The 27,895-nt window shown below is 44.7% G+C and overlaps 1 protein-coding gene across 1 annotated transcript in view; it reads left to right on the top strand.

Moving 5' to 3' along the window:
- Positions 1–27,895, top strand: part of CNOT11 (CCR4-NOT transcription complex subunit 11) — a 159,229-nt gene that overhangs the window by 103,463 nt on the left and 27,871 nt on the right. Inside the window, exon 5 of the mRNA XM_086934715.1 lies at positions 6,481–6,683. Within this exon, the coding sequence (XP_086790841.1) occupies positions 6,481–6,683 (203 nt within the window). The remainder of the gene's footprint in view (positions 1–6,480; positions 6,684–27,895) is intronic.

Raw genomic sequence — 27,895 nt, 5'->3', positions numbered from 1 at the left:
TAAATTAAATGGTGATAAGACGGAGCTCATGCTCCTAGGCCCACCCTCTCCAGTCCCATTCACCTCTCTGTGGCCCAATGCACTGGGTCCCCCCCCACCCCAAAGGAAAGTGTGAAGAGCCTAGGAGTGTGGTTGGATAACAAACTCACCTTCTCCACCCAGGCCACAAAACTATCGGCCACATGCTTCGGCCTTCTAAGAACCTTGAGGAAGGTTCTTCCGCTGCTGCCGCTAGAAGCCAAAAAGATTGCGGTCCAAGGGCTAATCCAGTCTCGCCTTGACTCGAACAATGCCCTATACATAGGGGCACCTGAGTTTACACTTCGAAAACTACAGATTGTCCAAAACTGTGCAGCTCGTTCCCTGCTAGAAATCCCGCGCACTCAGTCTGCCAAACCTGCTCTAAAAACTCTCCACTGGTTGCCAGTGAGGCAGAGGATAGCCTTCAAAGCATTGTGCCTGGCGCACCGCACCTTCTGGAACACAAGCCCAGCGATCAACAGAAATCTTGTCACCCCCTATCATCCCAACAGGAACCTACGATCAAAGGAGGCCTTCCTTGCCGTCATTCCCAGAGTCAAGCGAGCCAGAGCAGGGGGAAGAATGTTCTTGCTGAACACCGCTAGGCTCTGGAACGACCTTCCCCTCTCACTCCGGTCCAACTCAAATCTTCTCTCATTCCGCAAAAACTTAAAAACATGGTTGTTTGACAAACCCACTGTACCATAGCACCTGCTCCGTCACCTTCTGGTCAGCTCAGCGCTTGGACGCCCACGGGCAGCAATCGCGCTCTACAAATACCGTTACAATTACAATTACAATTACATAGGGCGGTCGATTTCACTTTTAGCCCGAACGGCTGAATGGATTTCCACCAAACTTGGCAAAATTGTAGTGTCTGGTAGCCCGATATGCCTTTGCTATGTCTCAAGATATGTGCTGCAGTGGATTTTGAGTAATTTAGGTTCAAAAAAATATATATATCTATAGGCGCTCTCCGGTGCGTGCACCGGAGTGCGCTCCAGGCGCGCCACGCGACTTGCGCGCAGAAAGCTGATTGGCTCTCAGTTGTCTGTAAACATTCTAAACAGTCCGGAGCGGCCGCCATCTTGTGTCTCGGTAGGATCGAGACACGAGAGGTGGGCAAAACAAAGAGGGAAATGACCATAAGGGGGCAGGGTAGACCCCCCCTTGACCCCCTAGGTTTGATGAGGGGGCTATAAAAGGGCCCCGCGGGGCATTTAAAATATTTTTTTTTTTTTCGTTTTGCGCGGGGGAAGCGCCCGGTACGCGCACCAGGTAGCGCACCGGGGAGCGTAAAATGAGAGAAAAAGATGACAGAGTTTTTAAAAAATGAAGTTTTTATTTAGAAATTGGAGGTAGTTCTAAAGAACTTTTTTTTTTCTTCTTTTTGTTGTTTTATATTTTTTTGTGTTTTTCGAACTTTTTGAACTTTTTTTGGCTTTTCAAAACAGTTTTATATTTTTTTTGTATTTTTTTAGGGGGAGAAACAAAAAAAGGGAATTGAAACTGGCTCAACTGGAGCAAAAAAATAAAAAACCCCAAAAATTACTTCTTTTTGGGGCACTTGTGATTATCACCTGCAAGGACGATTAGCTTAACGCTTTTTTCACCATAGGCGATAAGCTTGCCACATGCAGAACAAGTGATTTTAAAATCCGCAAATCTTGGCTGAATGCAAGGCATCATCTCGGATGTTTCTGGTCCCGATGAAGTGGGTTGGTTTGTTTGGGAGGTGGTCCTTGACGACTGGGGGAGGTTACTGGCCAGTTCCCTGAACTCAGCACGAGAGTAGTTGTTTGGGTGCTTTCTGGTCATATGACGAATCATGGTATAGTTACCAAATGAATATTTTTTGTTTGGGTTGCCCCGTGAAAGTTCCTCATTGCAGATTAGGCAAGTTACCTTGGGCGCATTCACTTTTTTCTTGCCCTCTGGGATTGAAAAAAACTCCCATACAATGTGTGGCTTGGGTTTGTATGGGGTATTTTCTTCAGGCAGCCATCTTCTCCTCCCCTCCTCCCCTCCTCCTCTTCCTCTTCCTCCTCCTCCTGTTCTTGACCACCAATATAATCTTGAGGTGGTCCTCTTGGTGGTTGTGGTGGTGGTGATGGGGCAGATGCACCAGCTGCTGCTGCTACTGAAGCCATTATTAATATCAAAACGGTACAGAGATGTACAAACAGGTCTTCCTCAGTCAAAGGACAAAGTCAGAATAAGGAAAAAAGGTGGGGTCTTTCATCATTTAGAAAAAAAACTGTCCTGAACCAATGAGAAGTGTTATTTTCAGGTCACAAGACCAGGGGCTTCATCATTATGAAACTAAAACTGTTATGAACCAATGAAAAGTGTTATTTTCAGGTCACATGACCCGACGCGCTTACGCTACGCGCCCCCGGGCGGACGCGGCTACGCGATACGTCATGATCATGTTTTCGTTCGCGATATTGGCGCTTACGGGACGCTCCTCGGAGCGCGCCCGGGGGCGCTTTATAAAAGTACGCTTTTCGGGGCGCTCCCCGGGAAGCGCACCGGGAGCGCTCCAAAGCAAAAAATAAAAAAAAAAAAAAATGGGAAAAATTGTAGGGACTGGTAGCCCTATTCTTAAGTGGTTTTTACGAAAATTAACTTTGATAAAATATATATTGTGCTACATTGGGCTATATATATATGCCAAAATGCCAAAATGTAACCCAAATGTAGTCCAATGTAGCCCAATGTAGCCCAAAGATGGCCACCAGAGAACAAAAAATGTAAATGTAGCCCAAATTTCAACTAGATGTAGCCCAACTGTAGCCCAATGACAGAATGTACCAGAGTGTTCTAAAGAACAACTAGAGTGCTAACAGTCTTATTTATAAAGTGAGACTTATAGTTAGGAATTAGCATTAAAAAAACCTATGAAATTCACTGAAAAAACCATAGGTTTCACACCAGTTATAGTTAGGAATTAGCATTTAAAAAACCTATGAAATTCACTGAAAAAACCATAGGTTTCAGACCGGTTATAGTTAGGAATTAGCATTTAAAAAACCTATTAAATTCACTGAAAAAACCATAGGTTTCACACCAGTTATAGTTAGCTGGAAATTTTACTGATATAAAACCATTGAAATTCCCACGTTATAGTTAGTTGGACTCACTATAACTTGCGCGCACAATGCACTGCTGATGACATCACATATTACATCACTCATGACATGTTTTTTTAGTATCAGTATGAGTGTCTGTATGGTTTGGTGGGGCTGTTACTTAGCACATAGATGCATCAATGACTGACTCACTGTTTGTATGTGTTTTGAAGACAGCATTTGTGTAGGATTGTATGGGTGGATGAGTGTGTATATGTGTGTGTTAGAGAGTGAATGCCTCTCTCACTAGTGTCTTTATGAGTAACTACATATGTTTAAATCTTGTATATATGAGAATTGATGTATATAAGTAAGTATATGTGAGAGTGAGAGATTGAAAGAGTTCCTGTTTAAATAAGTATGTGTTTCTATAAGTGATTGTTTAAGAGAGTAAGTATGTGTAAGTTTCCTTAGAAGTAATGTGCTAATGTGTGTATAGTTGTATATGCAAATAAATGGATGTTTATTAGTTTATTTGCATGTGTGAGTATATGTATGAGTAAGTTTTTGATGACTGTCAGTGTGTAACAGAATGAATAGGGGTATCACTACATATGATGAGTGAGTATATGTATGAGTGAATACATAAAACTGTTGGTGAATGTGTATATAGATGGTGAAATTACTGAATTGGTTGTTGTAACTGGTATGGGTATATCCACTTTTTTGTTAATGTTAGTTTCTATTTTTGAATATGTGTTTGAAAAGGTTACTTTACAGTGAAAGGAGGTCTGTCACTGTGTTACAAGGATGGTGTCATCAGTGATGTCATGAGTGATGTCACTGACCATGTCATGAGTGATGTAATATGTGATGTCATCAGCAGTGCATTGCGCGCGCAAGTTATAGTGAGTCCAACTAACTATAACGTGGGAATTTCAATGGTTTTATATCAGTAAAATTTCCAGCTAACTATAACTGGTGTGAAACCTATGGTTTTTTCAGTGAATATATATATATATATATATATATATATATATATATATATATATATATATATATATATATATATATATATATATATATATATATATATATATATATATATATATATATATATATATATATATATATATATATATATATATATATAGACACATACATACATACATACATACATACATACATACATACATACATACATACATACATACACACGGTATCATTGCTGATTTTACCAGAAAATAAATAACATCGTTTTGCCAGATCCTGTGGTCCGTCTCCTGCTTTGCTGGTCCGTGTGGATTGGAAGTTGTTCGGGGGGGGAGGAGGGGGGTGTATATAATATATATAAAAACATTTTCTTTTTCTTCTTCACACTCTTCTCCCTTTCGACACAGTTCACGTACAAAACAGAGAGAAAGCCAGGGCTCAAATTACTTCAGCGTGTTTAATTTCGTCAAACAGTTGCAACCTTTTTTTATTTTTTGATACTGTTTGAAGAAATTAAACACACTGAAGTAATTTGAGCCCTGGCTATCTCTTTATTGTGTACTTTAATTGCGTTGAAAGGGAGAAGAGTGTGGAGAAGTTGTAAGGGGCCAGTCACTGCACTCTGTCAGAAGTGGTAAGAGGAACAGCTTTTTCAGTACGGAATACATATAATATAAAAAAAATATTATACCTATTTCAGTTCAAACATTGACATAAACATCCTAGAGATACTATCAAAGATGCAAATTCTCTTTCTTTAATTTGATTAGAAAACTGCTTCCTCTGTCCTCCTTCCCTTCACTCTAAAGTTACGTTTCTTGCTTTTAACAGAGGGGTATGAACGCTTTACTTTTGAGGCTGCAGACCATTCAGAACACCGCAGCCAGAATCACTCTCACCCTCCTGCGCACTTATATCACATCACACCTGAAGGAGCTTCACTGGCTCCCCATTCATAAACGAACACAATTCTAACTCCTCACTCACACTTTCAGTGCACTACATAACACTAACCCAGCATACCTCAGCAATCTCATCTGCTTTCACAAATCTTCCAGACACCTTCTCTCGTCTGGACACCTACTTTCAAAAATCCCACACATACGGAAAACCAGATCTGGCGGTTGAGCCTTCTCCTAAATTGATCCTATAGTGTGGAACGACCTGCTAATACACATAAGAGCCTTATCCTCATTTCTTAAGTTCAACAAGAAGCTGAAGACCTGGCTTTTCGAATAGTTCCACTAGTACTTAGGCACACACCTGATCAATGCCAGGATACCATCTCTGGTGTTAGGGTGCTTCACAAATCTACATAACATATTGTGTTTGTACAGGTCTTATAATCCCACGGTGCAGAAGTATGTATCACTATTCTAGGAGCACAAATCCAGGTAGGAAGCAACTGAGAACTGTACATTGCAGGGAGATGGGAGATGATCTACAAGATCAAGTATGGAATTGCACAAATACATTTGACACATTTAAGTATAGAAAGTTAATGTGATTTGTGCTCTTAATGATAAAATATTGACTAAAGGGCTAATGCTGGGATTTGTTCCCGTGTCCCCAAATTCTATAGCTCTAGCCACTAGGCTTCCACTTCTCCCCTAAGTAAAAGTTACCTGGCATGGAAATCTTCTTTGGCTTCTTGATAATCAGTTCATTATCTAGAAAGCAACTAGTGGAGACAAAGGACAATAGCGCTCCTCATCACAGATCAGAGTCAGATACCCAGTCTGTTCTCTGATAGCAGAGTCAGCCTGAAGCCTTAAATGCAAAATATAGTTTTTCTCCAGCAAAGTTTGTGCTTTCAATATTTACATCTGTTAAAAGAAGCAATGAGTATTTTCTCAAGCTGCTTTCCCTGGGGTTCTGTCAGTTTAGGCAAACATCATTGGTATATATGGGCCTAGATTCTCAGTTGATCCACCAGATGATCTACGGTTCTGTTACTAATGAGTAATGTTTATTGACTATGTTCTGCCACTTAACCCCTTAAGTGCTGCCTCAGTGCATTGGCCGACGGCAGCACTACCTCCCCAGTGCTGCGCACGACCAATGGACGTCCATTCAGCACTAGTTCCAATGGACAGCGCAGCACTGGGGAGGGATGTTTACGAGCATCTATGAGGTTAATATTGATCACAGTGAGCTCCACAGTTGGTGTAGTATTTGTTGATGATAATCATACTCTATTTGCTCCGTTGTTAACTTCAAATGTTCATTCGGTACTTCCTGGCGTCTGCTCTGTATGGTCAAATATTGTCCATGTTTTCACTTTTTGACTTTGTAATTTTAATGTTTTCAGTTATAGGAGTAGACGAAATAAATGTGTTAGTTGGTTCTAAATCCTTATGTGTATGGATCTCCATTCTTTGTTTTTCCTTTTTAGCTACTTGGAGAACTAGAAAAGGACCCCAAATTGGTTTACCACATTGGCCTCACACCTGCAAAGCTACCTGATCTAGTGGAAAACAATCCTCTAGTGGCTATTGAAATGTTGCTGAAGTTAATGCAGTCCAGTCAAATCACAGAGTACTTTTCAGTCTTGGTCAACATGGACATGTCCTTGCATTCAATGGAAGTTGTGAATCGGTAAGAGCTCATTCTGCCTATGACTTTTTATGAAATTGTGGATTTTTTTTTCTCCCAGTCTCAAATTAGTATTACCCCTTTAGGAATTGTGCTGAATGGCACATGGTAGGTCATTTCTGTATCTTAGATCTGCTTTGGTGTTGCCTAGCAGCATAAGGGGGGGTCTGGAGACTCATTGAAGATGATGATACTATAGAAATGGAGTAGCAAGGTTTAGGCCACTTCTTACAAGATTTGTACTGAAAGAGATGCAAGTGTGATCTCTTGGGTGCTTGTATGCTTAAAGTTTTTTACCCTTCGTAGTAGTTTGGTGAACATGAGTAAGTGTTCTGCTGCTGATTGGTTCAGAGCAGCACAAGCTTCCCAAACAAAGTAAGAGAGATCCCTTGTAACAAGATAGTGGCAATGCCCATTCTGTCTAAAGAAGAAATGGAGTACTCCTACCAGAGAATCGACTTCTTTGTCTGAGAAGAAAAGAAGGGACCTGTTGTGTGATACGAGAGAATGCCTGGGGGACGTATAGTGACTAGACAGATAAAAGCATACTTTTTGACAGATTAGATAGTAACTCATACTAACAAAAGACATTACGTGAGTATTTTTGTCACAAGAGAAAGGAAAATAAACGATTTAATTTGTTTCAATAGTAAAGTGAGAAAGAATTTGTGACCCGAAAGTGAAACTAACTTATTGTACTACGCGAGGGGAAAACACAATTATTGCACCACATTGTAAGAACATTTAATATGGCATGAGTGGAGCAATAGTCACTTGTTATGATAGTAACCAGAAAAGTCTAATTTCAGGAAAAAAAGGAAAGCCAACTCACTCTGAGGGATGAAGATTGTAATGTGTCACAAGAGACTCCACTCCATATGATTTAGATGGGGGGGGGGGAAATAATTGTGCCGTGAGGAGAAAAATAAATACAACCTCACAGTATTGTGACAGCTATTTGGATTGGTGGTGATCTAGTCGTGGAAGCAGGATCTTTACTTGGGTCCACTAACAAATGCAGGTTTTTCTGTGGCCCATATGATCTGTGCTACCGAGCATCAAGTGCTCCCCACTGGCCTATATTAACAAACTAAACCCTCTTTGGCCCTATTTTGCTACAGAGCTGTCATTCCTCCCCCTGTCTCTACCCCACCCATCTCGGGTTCTCATGTTTTGACCCTCATCTTATACCTCTCCTCAAGGCAACCCTTGAGCCAAGAGTGTCACAGAGGAGTACAGAGGAGAACAGCGTCTTTGCACCAGCATACCTGATAGCGCCAGCCTGGGAGAGCGCACCGGGAACCAACCACCAGCGGACCAAGGACTCGCACTTCCCGCCACCAGCCGCGCCGCCGCCTTGGGACTACAAATCCCATCAGGCTCAGCGGCGGCGCGTTCCCCGACGCGGTAAACGCGCCGGGAGGGGCACTATAAGCCAGGAAGCCCTCGGTGGAGCGGGGGGAGGCAACCCTTGAGCCAAGAGTGTCACAGAGGAGTACAGAGGCGAACAGCGTCTTTGCACCAGCATACCTGATAGCGCCAGCCTGGGAGAGCGCACCGGGAACCAACCACCAGCGGACCAAGGACTCGCACTTCCCGCCACCAGCCGCGCCGCCGCCTTGGGACTACAAATCCCATCAGGCTCAGCGGCGGCGCGTTCCCCGACGCGGTAAACGCGCCGGGAGGGGCACTATAAGCCAGGAAGCCCTCAGCGTCGCGGGACGCGAGCGGGACGCCCGGGACGAAGCCCGGGCAAAGGGCGGGCCCTCTGTGGCCCTCAGAGGCACGAAAAGGCCAGGCTAGGCCATCCACCTGACATCCTTCTGTCGTTAATGAAGGTACTGTATCTAATTTGATATCCCGGGCTTTATACTGCATCGCTGTCACGTGTAAAGTCATTGCATTGTTATTGACTATCTGTTGTATTACCGCTTGCAGCACACCTTCATTACAATCCATCTGAGCTGATTTGACCTTAGGGTACCAGCCGTCACTATCCTAACAATGAGGAAAAAACGGGTTCCTGTCCCAGCAGAGTCTGTGAACACCTTAGACTCATATCTCGTGCAAGTAGTTAACGATATTAACAACAAGCGGAGGCAATCTCTTGGGTTGAGCCAATCACCCATTTTGCCGTCAGCAAGTCCTTCTACAAGCGCTGTAAGCTCTGAGACATCAGAACCACCACCAGAAAACCTTCCAGGTATCCCAGAAAACCTGATTTCTCAAGATCTGGGTCCTGAGGACAAAGTTGATTCTGACCTTCAATCAGACAGACAAGATCTGATAGATTTATCAGATAACACTCAACGATTCAAACCAGCAGACAGCTGCTACGGAAGCAGTCCTACACTCTCCGCAACCTGTCACAAGGGCTGTTAGAGCGTGTCGAAAATATGCAGCAAAACGTGGGGGCAAACATCTAAGCAGGAAGAAGGCTGCTACCCCACCCCCTATCCGAGCAAGGAAACAGCTTGACCCCGTCACTGATATTGAGCCAAGAAGTACCATCGACGAGGACCTTTTTAACAGAATCCAAGACATGATTGATATTAAAATCAGGACTATAATCAAACCCATGATAGGGAAACTAGACAAGTTAACATCCGAGGTAAAAAAGTTGGGTGTGGTTCACAGTAAGTTGGCAGACTAAGTCGAAAATGTATCCTCCCTAGTCACAAACTTAATACCGACAAACGTAGAGGTCACCCCGAATGAGAGTAGTTCCCAACCCATTCAGCAAGGGGTGCCACCTCCGCCTCCTTCACCCTCATTACCACCACTACCTATAGTGGGTCAGGTTGCAGATACTGCAGATCCTTGCATCAGCACATCTGCAGCTATAGCGGGAACACATCAAGTGGACATTTCAGCACAATTCATCTTGGAAGCCTCGCCAGTCGTCCTGGTGCTGGCAAATGTTCCCGTTTTAACACAAGGCAAAGTAGAGTCCAACCAGGACCTAAAAGACAAAGCATTACATTGGCTCACTAATAACATGCACATGACAGATCAAGGTTTTGATAAGCTGGCAGGGGATATTGTAATGTCAAGAAGGGTACCATGGATCGGAAGCAAGCCCAAAAAGTTTCAAGGGGATTGCGTCATCTTAAATTTTGCCAACGCAGAGGTCCTCCCAGACATCTTAAACAATATTTTTCCACCCCAACGACGCAGTGGCTCCATAATTCCTCTCACCCTTAAGTTCTTCTTCGATAAAAATAGGTTTACCACCCTACCTAAACTCCCCAGTTACAAAAGAAACACCAATACTGATAGAAGGGGAGGGGGTCCCAGATTTCGACATTATAACGACTGGTCTCAGCCAATAGCATATAGGGAGCTAGGAAAACTCTATCGCCCAAACGACTTAAACATCAGGCCACCCTTGGTACAAGAGCCAAGAGGGAACGTTTGGGGTTCTGGCATACGGGCCTATGATTACAGCTCCAGGGGTATTAGGCCAACACAATGGTTGGGAAATTATTAGTTTCCGGTACACCCAATAACCCCACAACCTTTGTGGAACTTAGCTCCATTTGGCCAGGCCCCGGTAGTCACCCCTTTTGAGTGGGGATTTGGTACTGGCAACAGATTTGCTCCCTTGTCAGACTTAAATTCCTGCGACTGACTTGAACCAGGAGTAGTGCAAGAACGGGAGGTGCCGACTGATTCAGTACCAACAAGTGGCGGTCAGGCATCGCAACAATCAATAGCTGAAAGAGCAGTTGAGACCGTGAAAGAAGACTTAAGGCCACCCACTGACTACTGCAAGATAATAAGTTGGAACGTGGCGGGCCTAAACGCAAAACGTCAGGATCAAGCATGGCTAAGTTTCATCTCTAAACATCATATCATCGCCCTACAAGAAACGTGGGATACATCCAATAATCTTTGGTGGGATGGGTACACTAGTTTTACCAAACCTGCAGTCCCTAGCAGAGCGGGTAGAGCGAAGGGGGGTTTGGTGACTTTGTTCTCACTGGCTCTAAAAGGTAGCTATAGGCAGATCAGTTCTGATTCCGATAACATTTTAATGGTTGAGAGGGTGACCAGTAAAGACTGTAAGACATTGTATGTCAATTTTTACAACTCGGGGAATAGCGATTACAATGGTCGTAATATCGCTAGCCTAGATAATATTTTAAACACAGTACTTCAGGATATCAACCTAGCCTATGAGCTAATTTTATTAGGTGATTTTAATATTCATTTGTGCGAATTAGCCTGCAAGGGTAGTGACGTAAAGGAGGCTGAAGACGTAGCCATACAGGGTCCTCATTTTGAACATTCTGTTGAGGGGCAGGAGCTCGAGGAACTCCTGGCCAATTTTGATCTAAACGAACCTGATTGCGCCCTGAGAACCCCAACTTTCATCGGCACCCTACAAGGCACAGTGATTGATTACATCTTTGTGACGTGGGGCATTTTAAGCCGGTCTATGGCCTATCGTACTGTACCCACTCACTTCAGCGATCATAACCCAGTTCTTCTTGAAGTGGACTGGGGCGCCTACATGGGGGCACCTCCAGCAACCGAGAAAGTGGCACAACCCCTGAGGACCGCTGATCAAAACAGACGAGTGAAGTGGGCTAAAGTGATTCCGGAAAATTTCTACAAAAAATGCTTCCCCAAAATCAAAGATCAAGTTGAGCTCTGTAGAAATCCGGACACTCAAGGGCTTACCATAGTTGCAGCCTACGAGGCAATTTGCGCTCAGGTCTCTAAGGATCTCCTGGTCAAACCTACCCTGGGAGTACAAGGTCACAAGCGTTGGTTTGACCATGAATGCTCGAAAGCACACAGAGAATTGCTTGTGGCACTAAAATCTGTACCTAGGGATAAAGCTGACATTTCTAGAAAAAGGAAGATCTACAAAGCGGCCACAAAAAACCGCAAAGAAGCCATCAAACGCGAAACTTGGGATAATCTCCTTTCCGCGGCTGTACTAAAGGACAGTAGGAGATTTTGGGAGATCATGAGGCAGCCCCTATTTGTGGAAGATAACAACGCACCCTTGGACTGTGTGATCACTGATGGTACATGGCTGTCCTTTTTCAAAAACGTATATGGGGGAGTGGATGACGACGAAGGCACAAATAGGGGTCAGCTGCCTAGTAAACACGTACACCCCATCATCTTCAACTCGCAAGAAGTGGAAAAAGCACTCCTGGCAACCACCAAACACAAAGCACCTGGTCCGGATGGAGTCCCGGCTGACTTCTTCATGTTTTCTCCTAAACTATGGGCCGAGGTTATGGCAAATCTGTTTAATGCAGTGAACGGCAACCCAGCGCCTGCCTCATGGGCCATATCCACGATCGTCCCCATTTTTAAAAACAAAGGGCGGAGGGACGACCCCGCATTCTACAGGCCCATATCCCTTTTAGACTCGTCCATAAAAATACTGGGCAGAGTCCTGCTAGCCAGATTGAGGGAGAACATAGAGGATTGTGGCGGCCTATCTGACCTGCAATATGGTTTTAGAGAGAGAAAAGGCACCATTGAACAATGTATCAACTTGCATCTACTCATTTCCAAGTATACTGTAGCCAAGGAGGGGTCTGTGTTTCTTGCTTTTATGGACCTTTCATCGGCGTTCGACCTTGTTAATAGATCAAAACTGTGGGCGATCCTGCTGGAACTGGGTATCGACGAAGCCTTGGTGTCGTTTATGGCCACTATGCATCAGGAGCTGTTCGCAGCCGTTCGAGTGTCAAACAATGGTAGATGTACCTCACTGTTTAGATCCTTAAAGGGGGTACGGCAAGGCTGCATCTTAGCCCCCACGCTTTTTACCATCTATATCAATGGCCTGGGGGCTCATCTGCGCGGCCAGAACGCGGACGTCCCACGTGCAGGGGATGTACAAATCCCGGCACTCCTGTACGCGGACGACACCGTGTTGATTGCTCGAACTGGGGTTGGCCTTCAGACTCTTCTGAACGCATTTGGCACTTTTATGAATAACTTGGATTTGAAGGTGAATGTTTCAAAATCTCATACAATGGTAATGGGGCGTGAGTGCATCAAAAAAAGGCATAAATCTTTTTTTTGTAGAGGGGTCCCCGTTTCAATGGTAACGACATTCCCCTACCTGGGTGTATTATTTGACCAAAAAGGAACATGGGGGCCACAGATAAGAGCTAAAAAGCTAGCTGTAACTAGATCCTCCTCAGCGATCCTGGGTTTCGCAGGCAAGCTGGGAGCTCGGCCCATGGAAGCCCTTTTAAAGATCTATAAGAGCAAGCCAGTGGCCATTGCACTTTACGGTTCACCTGTGTGGGGCTATGTTAATCTTGACCCTATCCAGAGAGCGGAAAACAGATTTATTAGATCCCTTCTCTCGGTACCTCAGTCTACCCCAACCTATTCAATCCATCGAGAGGTGGGCTTACCGTATCTGTCAGATCTACTGAGCTTAGCTCCCCTGATCATATGGTTGAAATTGTGGTTAAACGAAGACCTCCCACTAAACCATAAAATACTGAAGGATGTTTTATCTTTAGATAAACACAGTAGTATCCCATGGATGGCCTATCTAATTAAATCTTTTACTGACCTGGGCCGCCCTGAGCTCTTTTTATGCCCAGACAAAATCAGGGCCCAAGATATAGGTCACATAAAAAAGGCGTTCATGGAAAGTAAGGAATTACATTGCGAGGATGTTGAACTACTGAAGCCATCAGTTAGGTCACATAACCTTTTGGTCAGTTCCTCTTCCATCTCACCTTATCTTATTTTTGTAACCTTTCCCTACCATAGGTTCCTGTTAACCAAGTTCAGGTTCAACCTGATACACTATCAACTTGGTTCATTTAAGGGTTGGCAGAAGCCAGATGAAGCTCCACCTTGTAGATGTGATGACTTCTCGGTGCAGGACACAATGCACTTTGTCATGTTTTGCAGCTTCTTTCATGAGCAGAGGGAAAAATATCTGCTCCCTATCTTGAAAGAAGCGGGTTTCACTCAGGTTCGCCCAGCATTGCTGTATTTACAGCTTTTGTCAAATCCCCGCACTACCTTTTGCATTGCGAATTTCTTAGTAGCTGCAGCTAGGGTGAAAGCTGCTGGTCAAAACTCGCCTTAGCAATTTTTAAGGGCTATTATTATTATTATTATTTTTTTTTTTTTATGATCTAATTTGTATTGTCTTAATATTGTATAGTATTTAAACATGTATTTGTAGTTTTAAATGTTCTTATGGAAACGCTGGGTTATGTATGGACATATGTATCCTATGTTATGTTTTATCGTTTTTGTTTCTTTGTATGACTTGTAATAAGTCGAATAAAGATATCCTGACTGACTATACCTCTCCTCACTAGTGTCCAGACAACCATGCTGGTCGCCACAATTGTCCCTACTTGCACTATCTCAAACACACCTGCCAACCTCCGGCACAGGACCCAACTTGAGATAGGCAATCCTTTTTTTTTTTTTTTTTTGGTTAACTTTGTTTTTATTATTATCATTATCATTATTTTCATACTTGCAGTTTACATTGTATTTTATCACAACTGTAATTAAATACCATTTACATCTCAGCTGTATATAGACAATGCAGTTATGGCAGTAAGACATTTCAGCCACTAACATCTGCTACAGAACTCCTATATTAACAGTTGGCTTGTCATCTTGACCATACAAGTGCTAACTATAGATAACGTTGCTTAATACAAACATATGAAAATGTTCCCTTCCTCGTGGAACATTTACAGTAGGTCTACGCAACATTACATACAACAAATCCGTGAGAACCCCTTTGCATTGTGGCAGCTCAGCCATTTATCTCGACTGTGTGCGGTGCTCCCCAAGTTCCCCACGCCTGCCAAAGCTCAAAAAAAATATTATGGATGGTGTATTATGATGCCTGAGGGCTGAATATGTATCTAGGAGAAGAGGAAGGGGGCAATCAAAAAAGCAGGAATGAGGAAGTGCAAAAAACACAGTTGATGGACAGAATGCAGAACAATGTCTTACATTCACCCCAGTACAAAGATCTGGGCCTCAAGCAAGCCGGGCTGAAGACGGCTGGAATGCCAGAAACCGGTCCTCGGAAGCTTGTTTCCGGTCCAGGGAAGGCGTGGCTTGGCGGTTCGGGCTGGACTGTTCCCATGAGGCACAGGGTCAAGGCTGATTTGCATATGGCCATGTCTGAACTGGGGTGGTGTGGAGTGCAAAAAAACGATGGATTTGGGCCCAGATCTCTGTACTGGGGTGAATGTATGACATTGTTCTGCATTCTGTCCATCAATTGCGGTTTTTGCAAGTGGGAGTGAGGAAGTGCAGCACGTGAAGAGGAGGGGGACGGGGTGGAGGTAAATGCGATAGGTGAGAAAGCAAAGGGGGGAGTGGAAAAAAAAGGGGGGATATCGGTACAACCATACTCCTGTGCAGGCAACTGTGGCAGGATGCTAAGTGCTTCACTGTTGTCCGTGTATTATATATTATCTTCTATTGCCTGCTGGCCCTCCTCTTCGGATGCACCTGCTGGTGCCTCAGAGGGCTCTTGCCAGGTGGTGCGAAAGTCTAGCAATATTACGTCCCATGCTGCCGCTATTGGCTGCTTTCGCAATCCCATAGCGTCTTCTCGGCGGAGCGCTACACTTTCTGGCTGTGCCAAACACAATAGAGATTGATACCAGGCTGTTGCTGCTGGGGGGGGGGGGCAGTGGACTTCCAGCAGCGCGAAAGTAGACGCTTGGCTACTATGAGGCCCAGATATATGTATCTAGAAGTCACTTTATACTTTTTGGGCCATGGGTACAGACCCAAAATGCACATTTCCCATGTCCAGTCCAGGGCGCACTCAGTGCATTGAGATAAACAGCTGGTGACTGCACCCCAATACGTTTGTATAGCAGTGCATGACCACAGAATGTGCAACGGGTATGCACCAGCCTCATCACATCTTGCACATCTGGCATCGGTGCAATCAAAGTACCTGTTTAGACGTTCCGGAGTCAGATAGGCTCTGTGAATGATGTAATATTGAATAAGCTGGAATCTGGCATTACAGGGGTTTTGAGTAGGGCTCTTGAGTATACTTTCCCATTCCCGGTCTGTGATGGATCGCTGCAAGTCCAGGTCCCAGTGGGCTCGGAGAGAGAGCAGTTGCAGTGACATATGGATTCTAAGAGAGTCTGCGAGCCAATTGTTTAGGTGACGCCTGTGCCCAACTTGTGTAGGTATTGTATAGTTAGGTGGGTGGCAGGTTCCTGTGTCATATCGCCCCACAGCGCGCTCAGCGCCTGTGTCCCAACAGCATGCAACAGGAACTGTCCGTGCGGCAAGCCCGAACCTTCCGCCAGGTCCGCTAATGGGAGGAGCTGCTTATCATTATAGAGATCACTTAACCTCTGTATACCAACCTCTTCCCAATGCGTAAGTTCTCCGTTGGTTACTGCCCTAATTCTCGTGGGTGTGCCTAGTATAGGAAGTGATGGTGCATATGGCCCTACTTGGCACATGATGCGAAGACTATGCCTGTAACCTAGGTATGACACCCGGATCAGCAGCTGAGTAGGTGTGCCGCCCACCCGACTTGGATGGAACATTGTCACTATTTGGGAGTGGGTGAGCCCGGGTGTTTACTCTGCTGTGTCCTCAAGCTGGCGGGCGCTTAGCCAACGCGCCAACCACTGAAGCTGCGCAGCTAAATACTATTGCTCCACATTGGGTAGAGAGAGCCCTCCCTGGGTGGTCTGTGGATACATTTTAGCAAGCGATACTCTGCTTCGCGACCCATGCCAGATAAATTGCCGCATATCTGACTCTAGGCTTTTTAAAAACGGAGGTTGAACGTGCAATGTTAAGTTTGTAAAGTTACAACAGGAGGCACTGTAGGACCACCATTTTTAGTAACTTGATCCTGCCCATGACTGCTAACTGCAAGGTAGTCCAAAAGGACATCTGTGCCCTCACCGCTGCAACGGCACAAGTCAAGTTGCCTTCGAAGAGATCCTGCGGGTCCCTGTATACAAGAATCCCAAGATATCGGAACTCTTGAATCTATCAGTACACCACCCTACCGCTGATGACTAATTGTGGGTCATGGGTAGATTCTACAAAGGGAAACAGGCATGACTTCCCAATTTATCTTCAGTCCTGACACTGAGGCGAACTCAAGCAGATTGTCTGTGCCTCGCACGGTCGCCCCACATCTCTGATATATATCAACAGGTCATCTGTGTATACCAACTGGATTCCCCAGTCAGTTTGTGTACTGCAAAGTGCCTCAGCTAATGGTTCAGTGGCAAGCACGTATAGCAATGGGGAAAGTGGGCAGCCTTGTCTCGTGCCTCCTTCTATGGGGACCCACTCAGATACATATGGGCCTGTCTTGACTCTGGCCGTGGGGCCAGTGTAGAGTAACTGAATGAGGCCTAGAAACACCTCCCCTAATCAATACCTACACAGTGCAGCAAATAGGTACTCCCATTCTAGGGTGTCAAACGCCTTCTCCAGGTCTAGAACTATGCATTCAGCATGCGTCCAGCTATCCCTGGAGTAGTAGCCACCCGAAAGAAACGTTGCACTTTTAACGATGTGTTATGTGCAGATACAAATCCGTTTTTGTCCTCGTGCACCAGGTGAGGCACCAGCGGGCCAATCTATTTGCCAGTATTTTAGCTAGCACCTTATAATCTGTATTAAGTAGTGCCAGCGTGTGGTACGATCCCACCAGCTCCACATTCTTGTGACGCTTGGGCAGGGACACTAACAAAGACTCGCGAAGCGTCTCCGGAAGCACACCCATTTCCTGCGCATTTTGATACATTGCAATGAGGCGCGGTGCCAGGACCTTCTAATAGGCTTTGTAATATTCGGCTGGATAGCCGCCTGGGCCCGGCGTTTTGCTTGTGGCTAACAAACTTATAGCATTTTGCACTTCCGACAGCGTGAGCGGTTTACTCAACTCGTCTATTTCTGTAGGTGTGGCATGACTTAGCGATTGATACACTCTGATGTAATTCGTGGTGAATTCACCATGAACTTCATGTTGAGTAGTGAGCATGGACCCCGCCGCAGACAGCAGCCTCAGTATGGGAGCCTGCGCGTGTCCCTGCCAGATCATGCGCGCAAGCAATCCGGCCGCTCTACCTGCCGACGCATGCATGCGTGCTGCATGTGTCTCATAGTTCAGACCGCGTAATCGCTCCATCACCTCAGTATAGCTAGTACGGTGCGCATCAATGTCCTGCTGCACATCAGCGCCCTGCGCTTATTCAGCTTTGAGTCGGGGCAAGGTGTCTACAGTGTGCTTCACTTCTGTGTCTGTTTTCAAATGCTCTAACTCAACCCCATGCAGCACCTTCTGACCACCACCTTGCTCGCATCCCACAGAGTTCTTGTATCCGCAGCTAACCCCACATTATGCTCAAAATATGTTTCAATCTCTGTATTTACTGTTGAGATAGGCAATCCGTATCGCTTAACGTCATTCTCCTGAACCCCCAAAACAAACTCCAATCTGTAGCGACTCTGCCAGGGTACTCCTTTATTGGGGGCATTCACTTTGCTACTTCAAGTGTGCCGAAAACCTGTGTTAGAACTTGGTAGTGGTGCAAGGTCTAGAGCTGTCTTTGGTCAACTTTGTCTGCCCTGCTCAAATCGTACTCTTTAGAATCAAAAGTATGGGCACAAACTTCCATGCATATGTCTTCATTCTAATGTAGACCATGCTGCCAGAACTGTGGTGCAATCATTGGATGTGCAGGCACAAGAATCTGTGTAGAGCAGCATCTGTGATTATCTGTTTTTTTTCTCGTTTGAAAGCCAGAAATATTTTAAGTGGTTGTATTGAGTGCTAGCTGTAAGAAGGTGAAAGCTCTCAAATCGGGTTAATGCATGCATTTTACATATGGGATAAATTCATCCAACAGAACTTCTTGCACACGTCCAGCAGAGAACAGGTATGCTATGCAAGCTGCACTAGTTTTACCCCTTTGTTCACCATCTAATATTATACTCCACAGAGAAATACAACACAACAGAATATCTAACATGCTTCATAACTACTTAGATGTCATGTAACAGGCAGTCAAGGTGCTTGCTGCTCCCCATGGTCACAAAGGATTAAGCAGCTCTAAAGATCAAATTAAGCAGAACATCTTGCATGTATCGGCGATGAAACATATAGTATTATGTTTCTCACATACGTATTAGTCACCAGGATTCACCTATTCAAGGGTCGGGGGCTATCCAGTTCACATCAAAAACAGAAATCAGAACAACATTCTGGAATGCCTGTTGGCATTTCGTAACGATGCAAGACTGGGTAAAGAGAACTGCCTTTTTTCTCTACTCTGGATGGTCCCTTTAGCTCCATATTAGACCGACCATTATTACACACATGAACTAGAACACTTACTACTGCATTACTTCCTACTGCACTAACAATTGAGATGCCACATTCTACACAACAGGGCATATTTGACTTAAGTCTTCCCTACATCTCATTTGTGCATGACCACGTTATCTACTACAAAACCATTGCAGCTCCGATACTCTGAAGCCAGCTAGTGCTTTGCTTCCAGCAGCACTAAACACTGTCAAATGCTTTACTTTGTGACAAAAAAACAAGCCATGACTGACTGACTCCTTTATTCAAGTGGAGCAATAACAATCTCTATACTCCTTGCGGAACAGAGTTAATGAAAACATATGACGTAACATGATATGCAAAACCCCGCAGGGCTGTACCACATAGTAGATAATCAAGTTGCTCTCTACATTCCTATCTTTAAAGTAGATATTCATATAATAAACAAAATTACACATGTTCAACACTTCTTGGGCATGGCATATAGCTACCAGTAAGAAATGCAGACTAACTTTGACTAAAATTAGTAATCACTAGCCTCAGACCAAAGAGCAGTGATAACATGCAGCCACTGCTCTCCCACTCTAATAGTTACTGAACTGGGAGTGTATAATTTTCCATCTCACATGACCATTCAAGATTATTTGCAGTTGCGGTGATCATGACCCCGTCAGGGCCGCACAACTTATCAGCTATAATTACTACAAAACTGAGTAGAAAGCAGTTTATTTGTAACCACTGGTCTTAAGACCAAGGTCCTGCAAGGGGCTTAACGGAAGATAAGTTAAACACAAAGAATGCATAAAAAGTTGTTATCCATCCAGCAGCAATGTCCTCAATTGCACATAACCTTTCATCTGCCAGTTACAGGTTTCTTCTCTTCTGGACTCTATGATACTTTGGATTTTCCTGATCTTGGCACCAGATTGAATTTGAGACCTATACTTCAGGCAGATTTCTAACCTTATAAGTATTCCCTGGTGCCAGTATGGATCTGGAAACTTTTCTACCATTGACACCATTGCCCTAGAGAGTAGTATGTGTATCCAGTTGCAAATCGCCTGCTCAGCAAGTGATAACACCAGCCTGTTTATTGCATTCCTGTCATTTGTTCCTGTTTTTTGTCCCTAGCTGATAGAGGTACATGGTTGTTCTTTGTTTTTCACAAAATTTTCCAAAATTCTAACAGTGCTTATGTAGTAAGCTGTCATATGTTGACTTCGAAGGCAGAGGAGTTCTAACCTGGCCAACGTTTCTGCAAGCAGATGTACTATCTGACCAGCACCCCATCCCCATAATGACATTTGAATTTGGTGCCTGGAGTCTGACTGAACTGCATGCCCCTCTTGTGCCTCCGTATATCTGAAAGACATGAGGGAGCAGGTAGGTAAACTGTTATTGGCTCAGACCTGCAAATGGACCCCTATTTGGTACCTTTCCCACTAGTGCCAACTTTTAAAGGGTCTTCCCACAAGATACTACGTTGAAAATAAGTCTTCTTCCTCATCTTAGAAAAGGCTTCTGCTCTCAAGACTATTTGGAGTCCGCAGTGCTATCATCTTCCTCTGAGCCATTTTTTATGTGGTCCTGGCCCTTCTCCCTCTGGTCCCCTTATGGCTCATAAATGTCGGGTTAGACTCTGCAAGCTCAGAAGCTCCAGCCTTGATGCCGCCAGTGTGCCTTCATATGATCAAGTCTCTGTGTTCTTTATGTGAAGCCTCCCTTTCTAAGACTCCTATAATGCTTTTGAAGTTGTCCCTGACAATGTTCTTTGAGGTGCACTTATTCACTTTCTCAGCCTTCTAAATCAGAGGAAATTAGAGTGGCTTGAGAGAAACTGAAGGCTTCCTTAAAGTGTTTTCTTGCCTAGAAAGTTGTTCCCATGGAATAACTCTTTGACTTAGATTGAAACTCATCAGATATGGCCAACTGTAATTTTAGAGTGGCAACTGCAGCAACAACAAGATAATGAATGGAATGCTTGAATTATTATTAGGCACTGGGATATGCTTGAGCTGCATCCCAAACCATCGTTTTGCACCCACAAAGTTACCTCAGTTTGGATCCAGCCATATGCAAATCAGCCTTGACCCTGCTCCCATCGGAACAGTCCAACCGAACTGCCAGGCCATTTCCTCCCTGAACCAGAAAACAAGCAACCCAGGAATGGTTTCATCCTTATTATGGGCTCATCAGCCAGGTATAGCTTGATTCCAGTGGCACAGTGAGCATGGGATCCATGTCTGGGCATACATGTCGCACTTAGGCCTGCAACAACAATGAGGTGACGGAGACAATGCTTGAATTCATCTGCGGGGGCTACATCTCAGTCAATCGTTCTTTGCCCACCATGCCACCTCAGTTTGCCCCCAGCTGCAAATCATCCTTGACCCTGCTCCAATCAGAGCAGTCCAGCTTGAACTTCCAAGTCGGCCTCCCATCAACTTTTGTGTGCTTCAACTAGATTTTTAAAATTGCAAAAAACACAGTTGATGGACAGAATGTAGAACAATGTCATACATTCACCCCAGTACAAGGATCTGGGCCTAAATCCATCGTTTTTTTGCACTCCACACAACCCTGGGTTAGACACAGGCTATATGCAAATCAGCTCTGACCCTGTGCCTCATGGGAACAGTCCAGTCCGAACTACCAAGCCATGTCTTTCCCGGACCGGAATCAAGCATCCAAGGACCGGTTTCTGGCTATCAGCCTTCATCAGCCTGGATAGCTTGACTCCAGTGGTGTGGAGAGCCTGGGACTCACGTCTGAGTATACCCAGCACACTTGGGGTGAAAATTGCAAAAAACACAGTTGATGGACAGAATGTAGAACAATGTCATACATTCACCCCAGTACAAGGATCTGGGCCTAAATCCATCGTTTTTTTGCACTCGACTCAACTAGATTTTTAGGCACATGAAAGAATCTGATTTTTGGAGGCTGATAACCTCCACCCTCCGTTTAATACAAGTACTGAGCTTTACTTAGAGCTTCAGCATTCCAGTGGTCACAGGAAGGACATATTACATTTCCTTCAAGCCCTCTCTCTGAAATCTTTGGTCCTTCACAGCCAGTGTGTTTAAAGCAGCAGAGGGGTTTGAATTGGTATGTGTGGGCCCAAATTTGATATTTTGACAGAAATCTTACAGCCATCTGTTAGGAATTGCACCCTTGCATACCTCAAACTTGCGGGTGTTAGACCTGGATTTGTTACAGAAAGGGGCATGCAAGTGATGCCGATGACCGAGAGGGCCATGGGATTTTATGCCCTGTACTTTCTAATTTCCCCTTCGCTCCCCCTCCCAAACAAAGTCTAGGATTTAACGCTCTTAAACCTATGTCAGCGAGTGTGAATTTAGGATGATGTCCCTGAGCTAGGTCCTCCTAACATTGAACTCGCAAGATTAAATGGTGTCCTTGTATCCTCATGACCACTATTTTTTCTTCGGAGTATCTCTGCATAACTTTTGGGTCTCAGCAGTCCCCAATTTACAGTACTGCCTTTTGGTCCTAAAACTGCTCTGAAAGTCTTCGCGAAGGCACTAGTAGCCTCCCTCAGAAGTATGCATATTTCTTTACATGTATGATTTACTGGTCAAGGTGGCTACCCCATGCTGGTTTTGGTCCATTTGGTGCACACCAATTACCCTGGTACATCCCCTGGTTCGCCATCAAATATCAAGTTCCACGTCACCCCTCTTAGAAATTGAAGTTAATTGGTGAAAGGCCGAAAACTATCTCTGTGGTGACTTTTCCTGAGCCCCATAGGATCCTGCATACTCTGCCAGGCTCAAGTGCTGATTCTGAAGGTTATCTGTCATTTGGGCTTAATGGCCTCATGCCATTTGGGCTATACAATCCTTCTAGTGTTGTCTCAGACGTTGGTGGTTCAAGTATTAGGAGAGCCCCCCCCACTTGTGTTTTAAATCTTCCATTCAGTTCTGCAGACCTCAAGGTGGGATGTCCCATTTGTCCTCGACAGAAGCTGGCCACTGCTATATAGGCCTCCTCGTTGGGCTGGGACGCTCCTCTGTGGGAGATGACTAGGAGCAGTCTTAAGTCCTGTCACTAGGTCTGCTTTTCAATGTCCTGGAGTCAAGCTCTGTTTGCTAGTTCTGGATGCATTTCTCTTCTCGACCTTGGGTCATGCTCTCTGGTATTATTAGACATTATACTCTTGTCACTATCTCAACAGACAGGAAGGAGTGTCTTCCTGGGCCTGGTCATGGGAGTCACTAGGTCACGCAGCACAACCGGTGGACCCTTCGAATAGGAGACTTCGTGCAATGATTAGTGTGTACTTAAAGGATCACAAGTGGGCACTACGCCACAAGGTAGCAAACATGATCTTCTCCTGGCTGGGCCTCCCTGCATTTGCTCTCTTTGCCATAGTTCGAAACAGGAAATGGTATTTGTTCACCTTACTGGATTTCCCACTATGTGGTTCTCTGGAGGACTCCTTCTGCTTGAGCTGGGCTTGGGATCTGTTTGTGCTTTCTCTTCGATCCCACTGATCTCAGGGACACTGTAGGAGTGCAAGAGTATAGCGTATTCTCAATGATCTGGGCTAAGCGAGGAAGATTCGGTACACCTATCTGTCGGAACTTTGTGTTCATTCATTCTTCTTTTTGATAGTAGATCCGCTTTCTCAGGAGGATGATTGTGTCTTTCACCCAGTACTTTGGCACTGTCTGCATGCAAGGAGACTGAGCCTTATCAATTTGAGGCTTTCCTTCTCCCTCCATATGCAGTGAATGGCTTCCTGGATTTGGCCAATAAGTATGATTATGCTGAGAGAAGTTTGTCTGTTCGGGTCTGGGTGCAGGCTTTAACCCTTCCCAGGCTAATCTGTGGGATCTTTTTTACTTTCACTCACTCAGCAAGGTTTGGCAGATTCTATGTGTTGTCAGTCACTTTGTGCCTTTCTGATCAGTCTTCTTTGTTTAGTTTACCACTGGTGGCTTATTCCTAGAAAGATTTGATTTGCACTTCTTTTCTCTTTGTTGTTCGGCACTGGCACTTAAATTTGATTTGGACATTACTCCTGGCATCGTATTTTAAATTGATGGTTAATTGTTCCATTTGTCTTTTTCCCCTTAGGACTGTCATTTTTGGCATTATTACCTAGGTGCTTATGGTTGGAGAGTTGTGCCCAATCTGTCTGTCCACCATTAATTGTATTCTACCCAGGCAAATTGTTTCTGTGTACTTGCCACTCTTCTGAAAAATGTGTGTTTACCATTGAGGAGTATTTTATGGAGTCTTCTTGAGTGATAAAGGAGCAGGAGGCCCTTTAAACCACCACAGTGTCTTATAAGATTTTTACCCAGGAGCATCAGAAGGCCTTTTCTTCTAAACTACTAAGGAATATTATGCAAATATACACAGGAGCTGCCCAAGAGCAACCCAGTAGTGATACTATTGCACCACCACCAAAGGGTATTGTATGCAGTCTTTTTGATGACATCAGATGTCCTATCTAAACCACAATTTAGACACAGATTCATTCTTTTTCCAAGCATTATTGCATGGAATTAAACATTTCCTAGCTTTTGTAACTGAAAGGTTCGATTCTACTAAGGATACGGAGGCTGGAATTACGCTGTTCTTTCTTCACTTTATACAGTAGCCCTATTAAAACTAACAACAAAAAACTTAATTGTCCATGAACCCTCCGGAAAAGGAAGAAGTCCATTAACCCGTCATCATCAGCTTTATTTCGGTTAATAAAATAAACTTTAATAGCATAGTTACACTATAAAATGCGGAATTAAAATACAACCGTTAAAATAACAACAGCATGCAACAGTAAACAAATTATATGCCGCCCAGCAATTCAATGACTTAGTCCTAAAAACATCCATAAATATAAAGTGCAAGAAGTAACGTGTACCTTGTCGTTGATAATCTGGGTGTATGACCTGAAGACAGATGCACAATGCAAGGCTAATGCAGTTTATTAAAACAATGAACTCCCACGCTGTAAGGTATGTTTAAGAAAGGTGGCAACGTCAAAGCAAACCTCGGGGGTTGGGAGTAGCTGTAAATACAGACGGGAAGGGACATGTCTGGTATGTGGGGTGCACCTCAAAAGTGGAATAAAAAACTTCCTAGTAGAACAGTTGTAAAACCTGCAAAAAAAGACAGTGTGCCAGAGTTTGCAGTGATCGCTCATCGCAAGGGCAGACCAAAATCTCCTTCGGACCCAACTGGGCCAGGGGGGTAGGAGAGTGTGACACCTGATCAAACCCAACCTACACCTTGTGAGAAGGATCCTGTCACTTCCTATCTGCACCATTGCCAGGTAAGGTTCCATGCCGGTGGTAGTTTGTACCAACCGGTATTCTCTCTTAGCGTGCTTCCGCAACTTGGGCTCCTCCCTTTCTCTGTTCATAAGGTCCCTAAAAGCGTTTTTTAACCCGCTTTTATCCCTTGCAGTAATATCACCAGGCGAGGAAAAAATGTCAACTTATTGCACATATGCTTAACCTACCTAAGCCACGGGATACGGATACTCATGTCACAACCAAGGCAATCCAAGGCGATGTCCCTATTCAGGGTGGCCCCTGATGAAATAGCATCAGAGGGGTCAGTGTAATGGGAACAGTCCAGTTCAGGCTAGACTGTTTCCCAGGAGGCACAGAGTCAAAACTGATTTCCATATGGCTGTGTCTGAACTGGGGTGGTGAAGTAAGCTAAAGAACGATGAGGGATTCAACCCAGATCTGTGACTGGGGGTGAGTGTCTGAAAAGTTTCAGCGCTCCGTCCATCATCTCCTTGTGTTTGCTTTGTTCGCCCTACATTGGCACGGTATCCCCCAACTTGAGTCCCTTGCTCACTTTGCCACTGGATTCAAGCCAGCCTGGCTGATGAGGGGTGTTACCCCGAAACCGGTCCCAGGATGCTTGTTTCCGGTCCAGGGAAGACTTGGCTTTGCAGTTCAGGCTGGACTCTTCCCATGAGGCACAGGATCAAGACTGATTTGCTGATGGCTGGGTCTGAATTGGGGTGACGAAGTGAGCTAAAGAGCGATGGTAGATTTAACTCAGACCTGTGACTGGAGGTGAGTTTCTGAAAAGTTTCAGCGCTCCGTCCATCATCTCCTTATGTTTGCTCATGACAATATGAACATGACTTAAAGTAGAGTCCTTACTCATAATTATTCGTATCCTTTCTGTGACTTGGTGTGTGACGATCAATGAATAATGGTGTGGAGTAATGGTGGGCTAATCCTTGCCTCTGTGTCCTTAATGGAATTGAAACATTCTGGTACAAAAGCTAGGAAATATTTCATTGAATTAGGTTAGTGTAAAGCTTATTTACCACTATAGGGGCCCAGTTTGAAGTAGAACCTTATGAAGGTAGAGTCTAAGGACCAGTCCGCTGCATTTGGAACATACTCCGAGCTAGCTCCAAGAGCGGATGCTTTAGATGCCATAGCCCCTCTGGTGGAATGTGGCCCGAACTTTCTAGAGTTAATTCCTGCTTCCTGCGTGGTCCTTCATACCCACTGTGCAGTTGTTGGGAAAGAAACCACTTTATACGGTTTCTGAAGGGCACTGAGCACTTGCCGCTCCCCGTGGGGGTGGATCTCCTCCGTTAAGGCATGTTATGCCTTAATACAGCAAACCACACATAGTTTTGGAGAGTCCTGAAAGTCAGGGTAGGATATCCGTCTTAATTTACATTTTGTATGCCTTTAACCCCTTGGCTGCTGGGGTAATTTTCCTGCTGTGCTGGGGGCGCGCACAGCGCCCCGGTGCTCATGACGAGCTCAGCTCGTCATGAGCTACAGTGCTCCTGTGCTCATGACGAGCTGAGCTCGTCACGGCCACACCCGTTTCAATAGAACGTTCAGCACAGCAGGGGAATTATCCCAGCGTGCGAGCGTTCTAATGGCCATGACGAGCTCAGCTCGTCATGAGCACCGGAGCACTGTAGCTGAGCATGCAAGGGGTTAAACATGGAAGGTGGGAGGGAACGAGCATATGGGGTGCGAGGCTTTCAAGTCGGATGGGGGTGGGCGGGCAGAGGAGCGAGCGAGTGGGATGGAACTGGAGATAGGTTGTGAGGTCAAGCGCGCGCCTGGCGAAGTGTCACGTTTCAGTAGACAACATGCATTGGGAGGAATCTGCTTGTTCAAGAGTGTTGTTTCCCCTGCAATAGTTCAGATCTACAAATAGCTCGACCTAAAAATGTTTGCACTCAACACACATGTTGATGTCAAGCACTCATTTTGCACATGCTGCGAATGACCGTTGTTTACTTTTCTCTGAACATATGTGCGGGTTCTACAGGAATTGCGTATGATTAGTCAATGATTATCCTGGTGTTCAATGTTATTCTGTACAAAGAACTTGATCATAAAACATCTTCCCGACCTGCCAGGAGAATCACATCCCTAGCCTCAGTTCAACAATTTGTGATTACAGGCAAATCACTTAATCTCCCCAAGCCTAAACAAAACTGCTTTTCACATTTATAAAAAAATGTTTGCAGTTTTTTATAGAACTACCCCCACCCGAAGGTATTGGAGCACTTGACATGAGCACCAGTTACTTGTCACAGGGACACATTCATTAGTGATTTGCCCCAAAACACAGGATGTTGAGTCGAGACTTAAGCCTGGTTTGCCAGTTCCATAGTCGGAAGCTCTGGCCCTTACTCTGCATCCTTTCCCCAGAGGACTCTACATCTTCTCCCTAGCATCAGCCTCAGTTCAAGATTTTGCGATTGCAGGCAGATAACGTAATCTCCCCATGCCTAAATACATCACACATTGGCAAAGCCAATAGGTTTCACCTATGCAAAATCTATTGGTTTTGGAAGCTTTATATAAGACATGTTGCACAGCAGTGCTGGCTGCTGTACAACATGTCTTTA

The sequence above is a fragment of the Lissotriton vulgaris genome, chromosome 8 (genome assembly GCF_964263255.1).
Source record: "Lissotriton vulgaris chromosome 8, aLisVul1.2, whole genome shotgun sequence".
Classification (NCBI taxonomy): domain Eukaryota; kingdom Metazoa; phylum Chordata; class Amphibia; order Caudata; family Salamandridae; genus Lissotriton; species Lissotriton vulgaris.
This window is presented reverse-complemented; position numbering and strand designations above follow the sequence as displayed.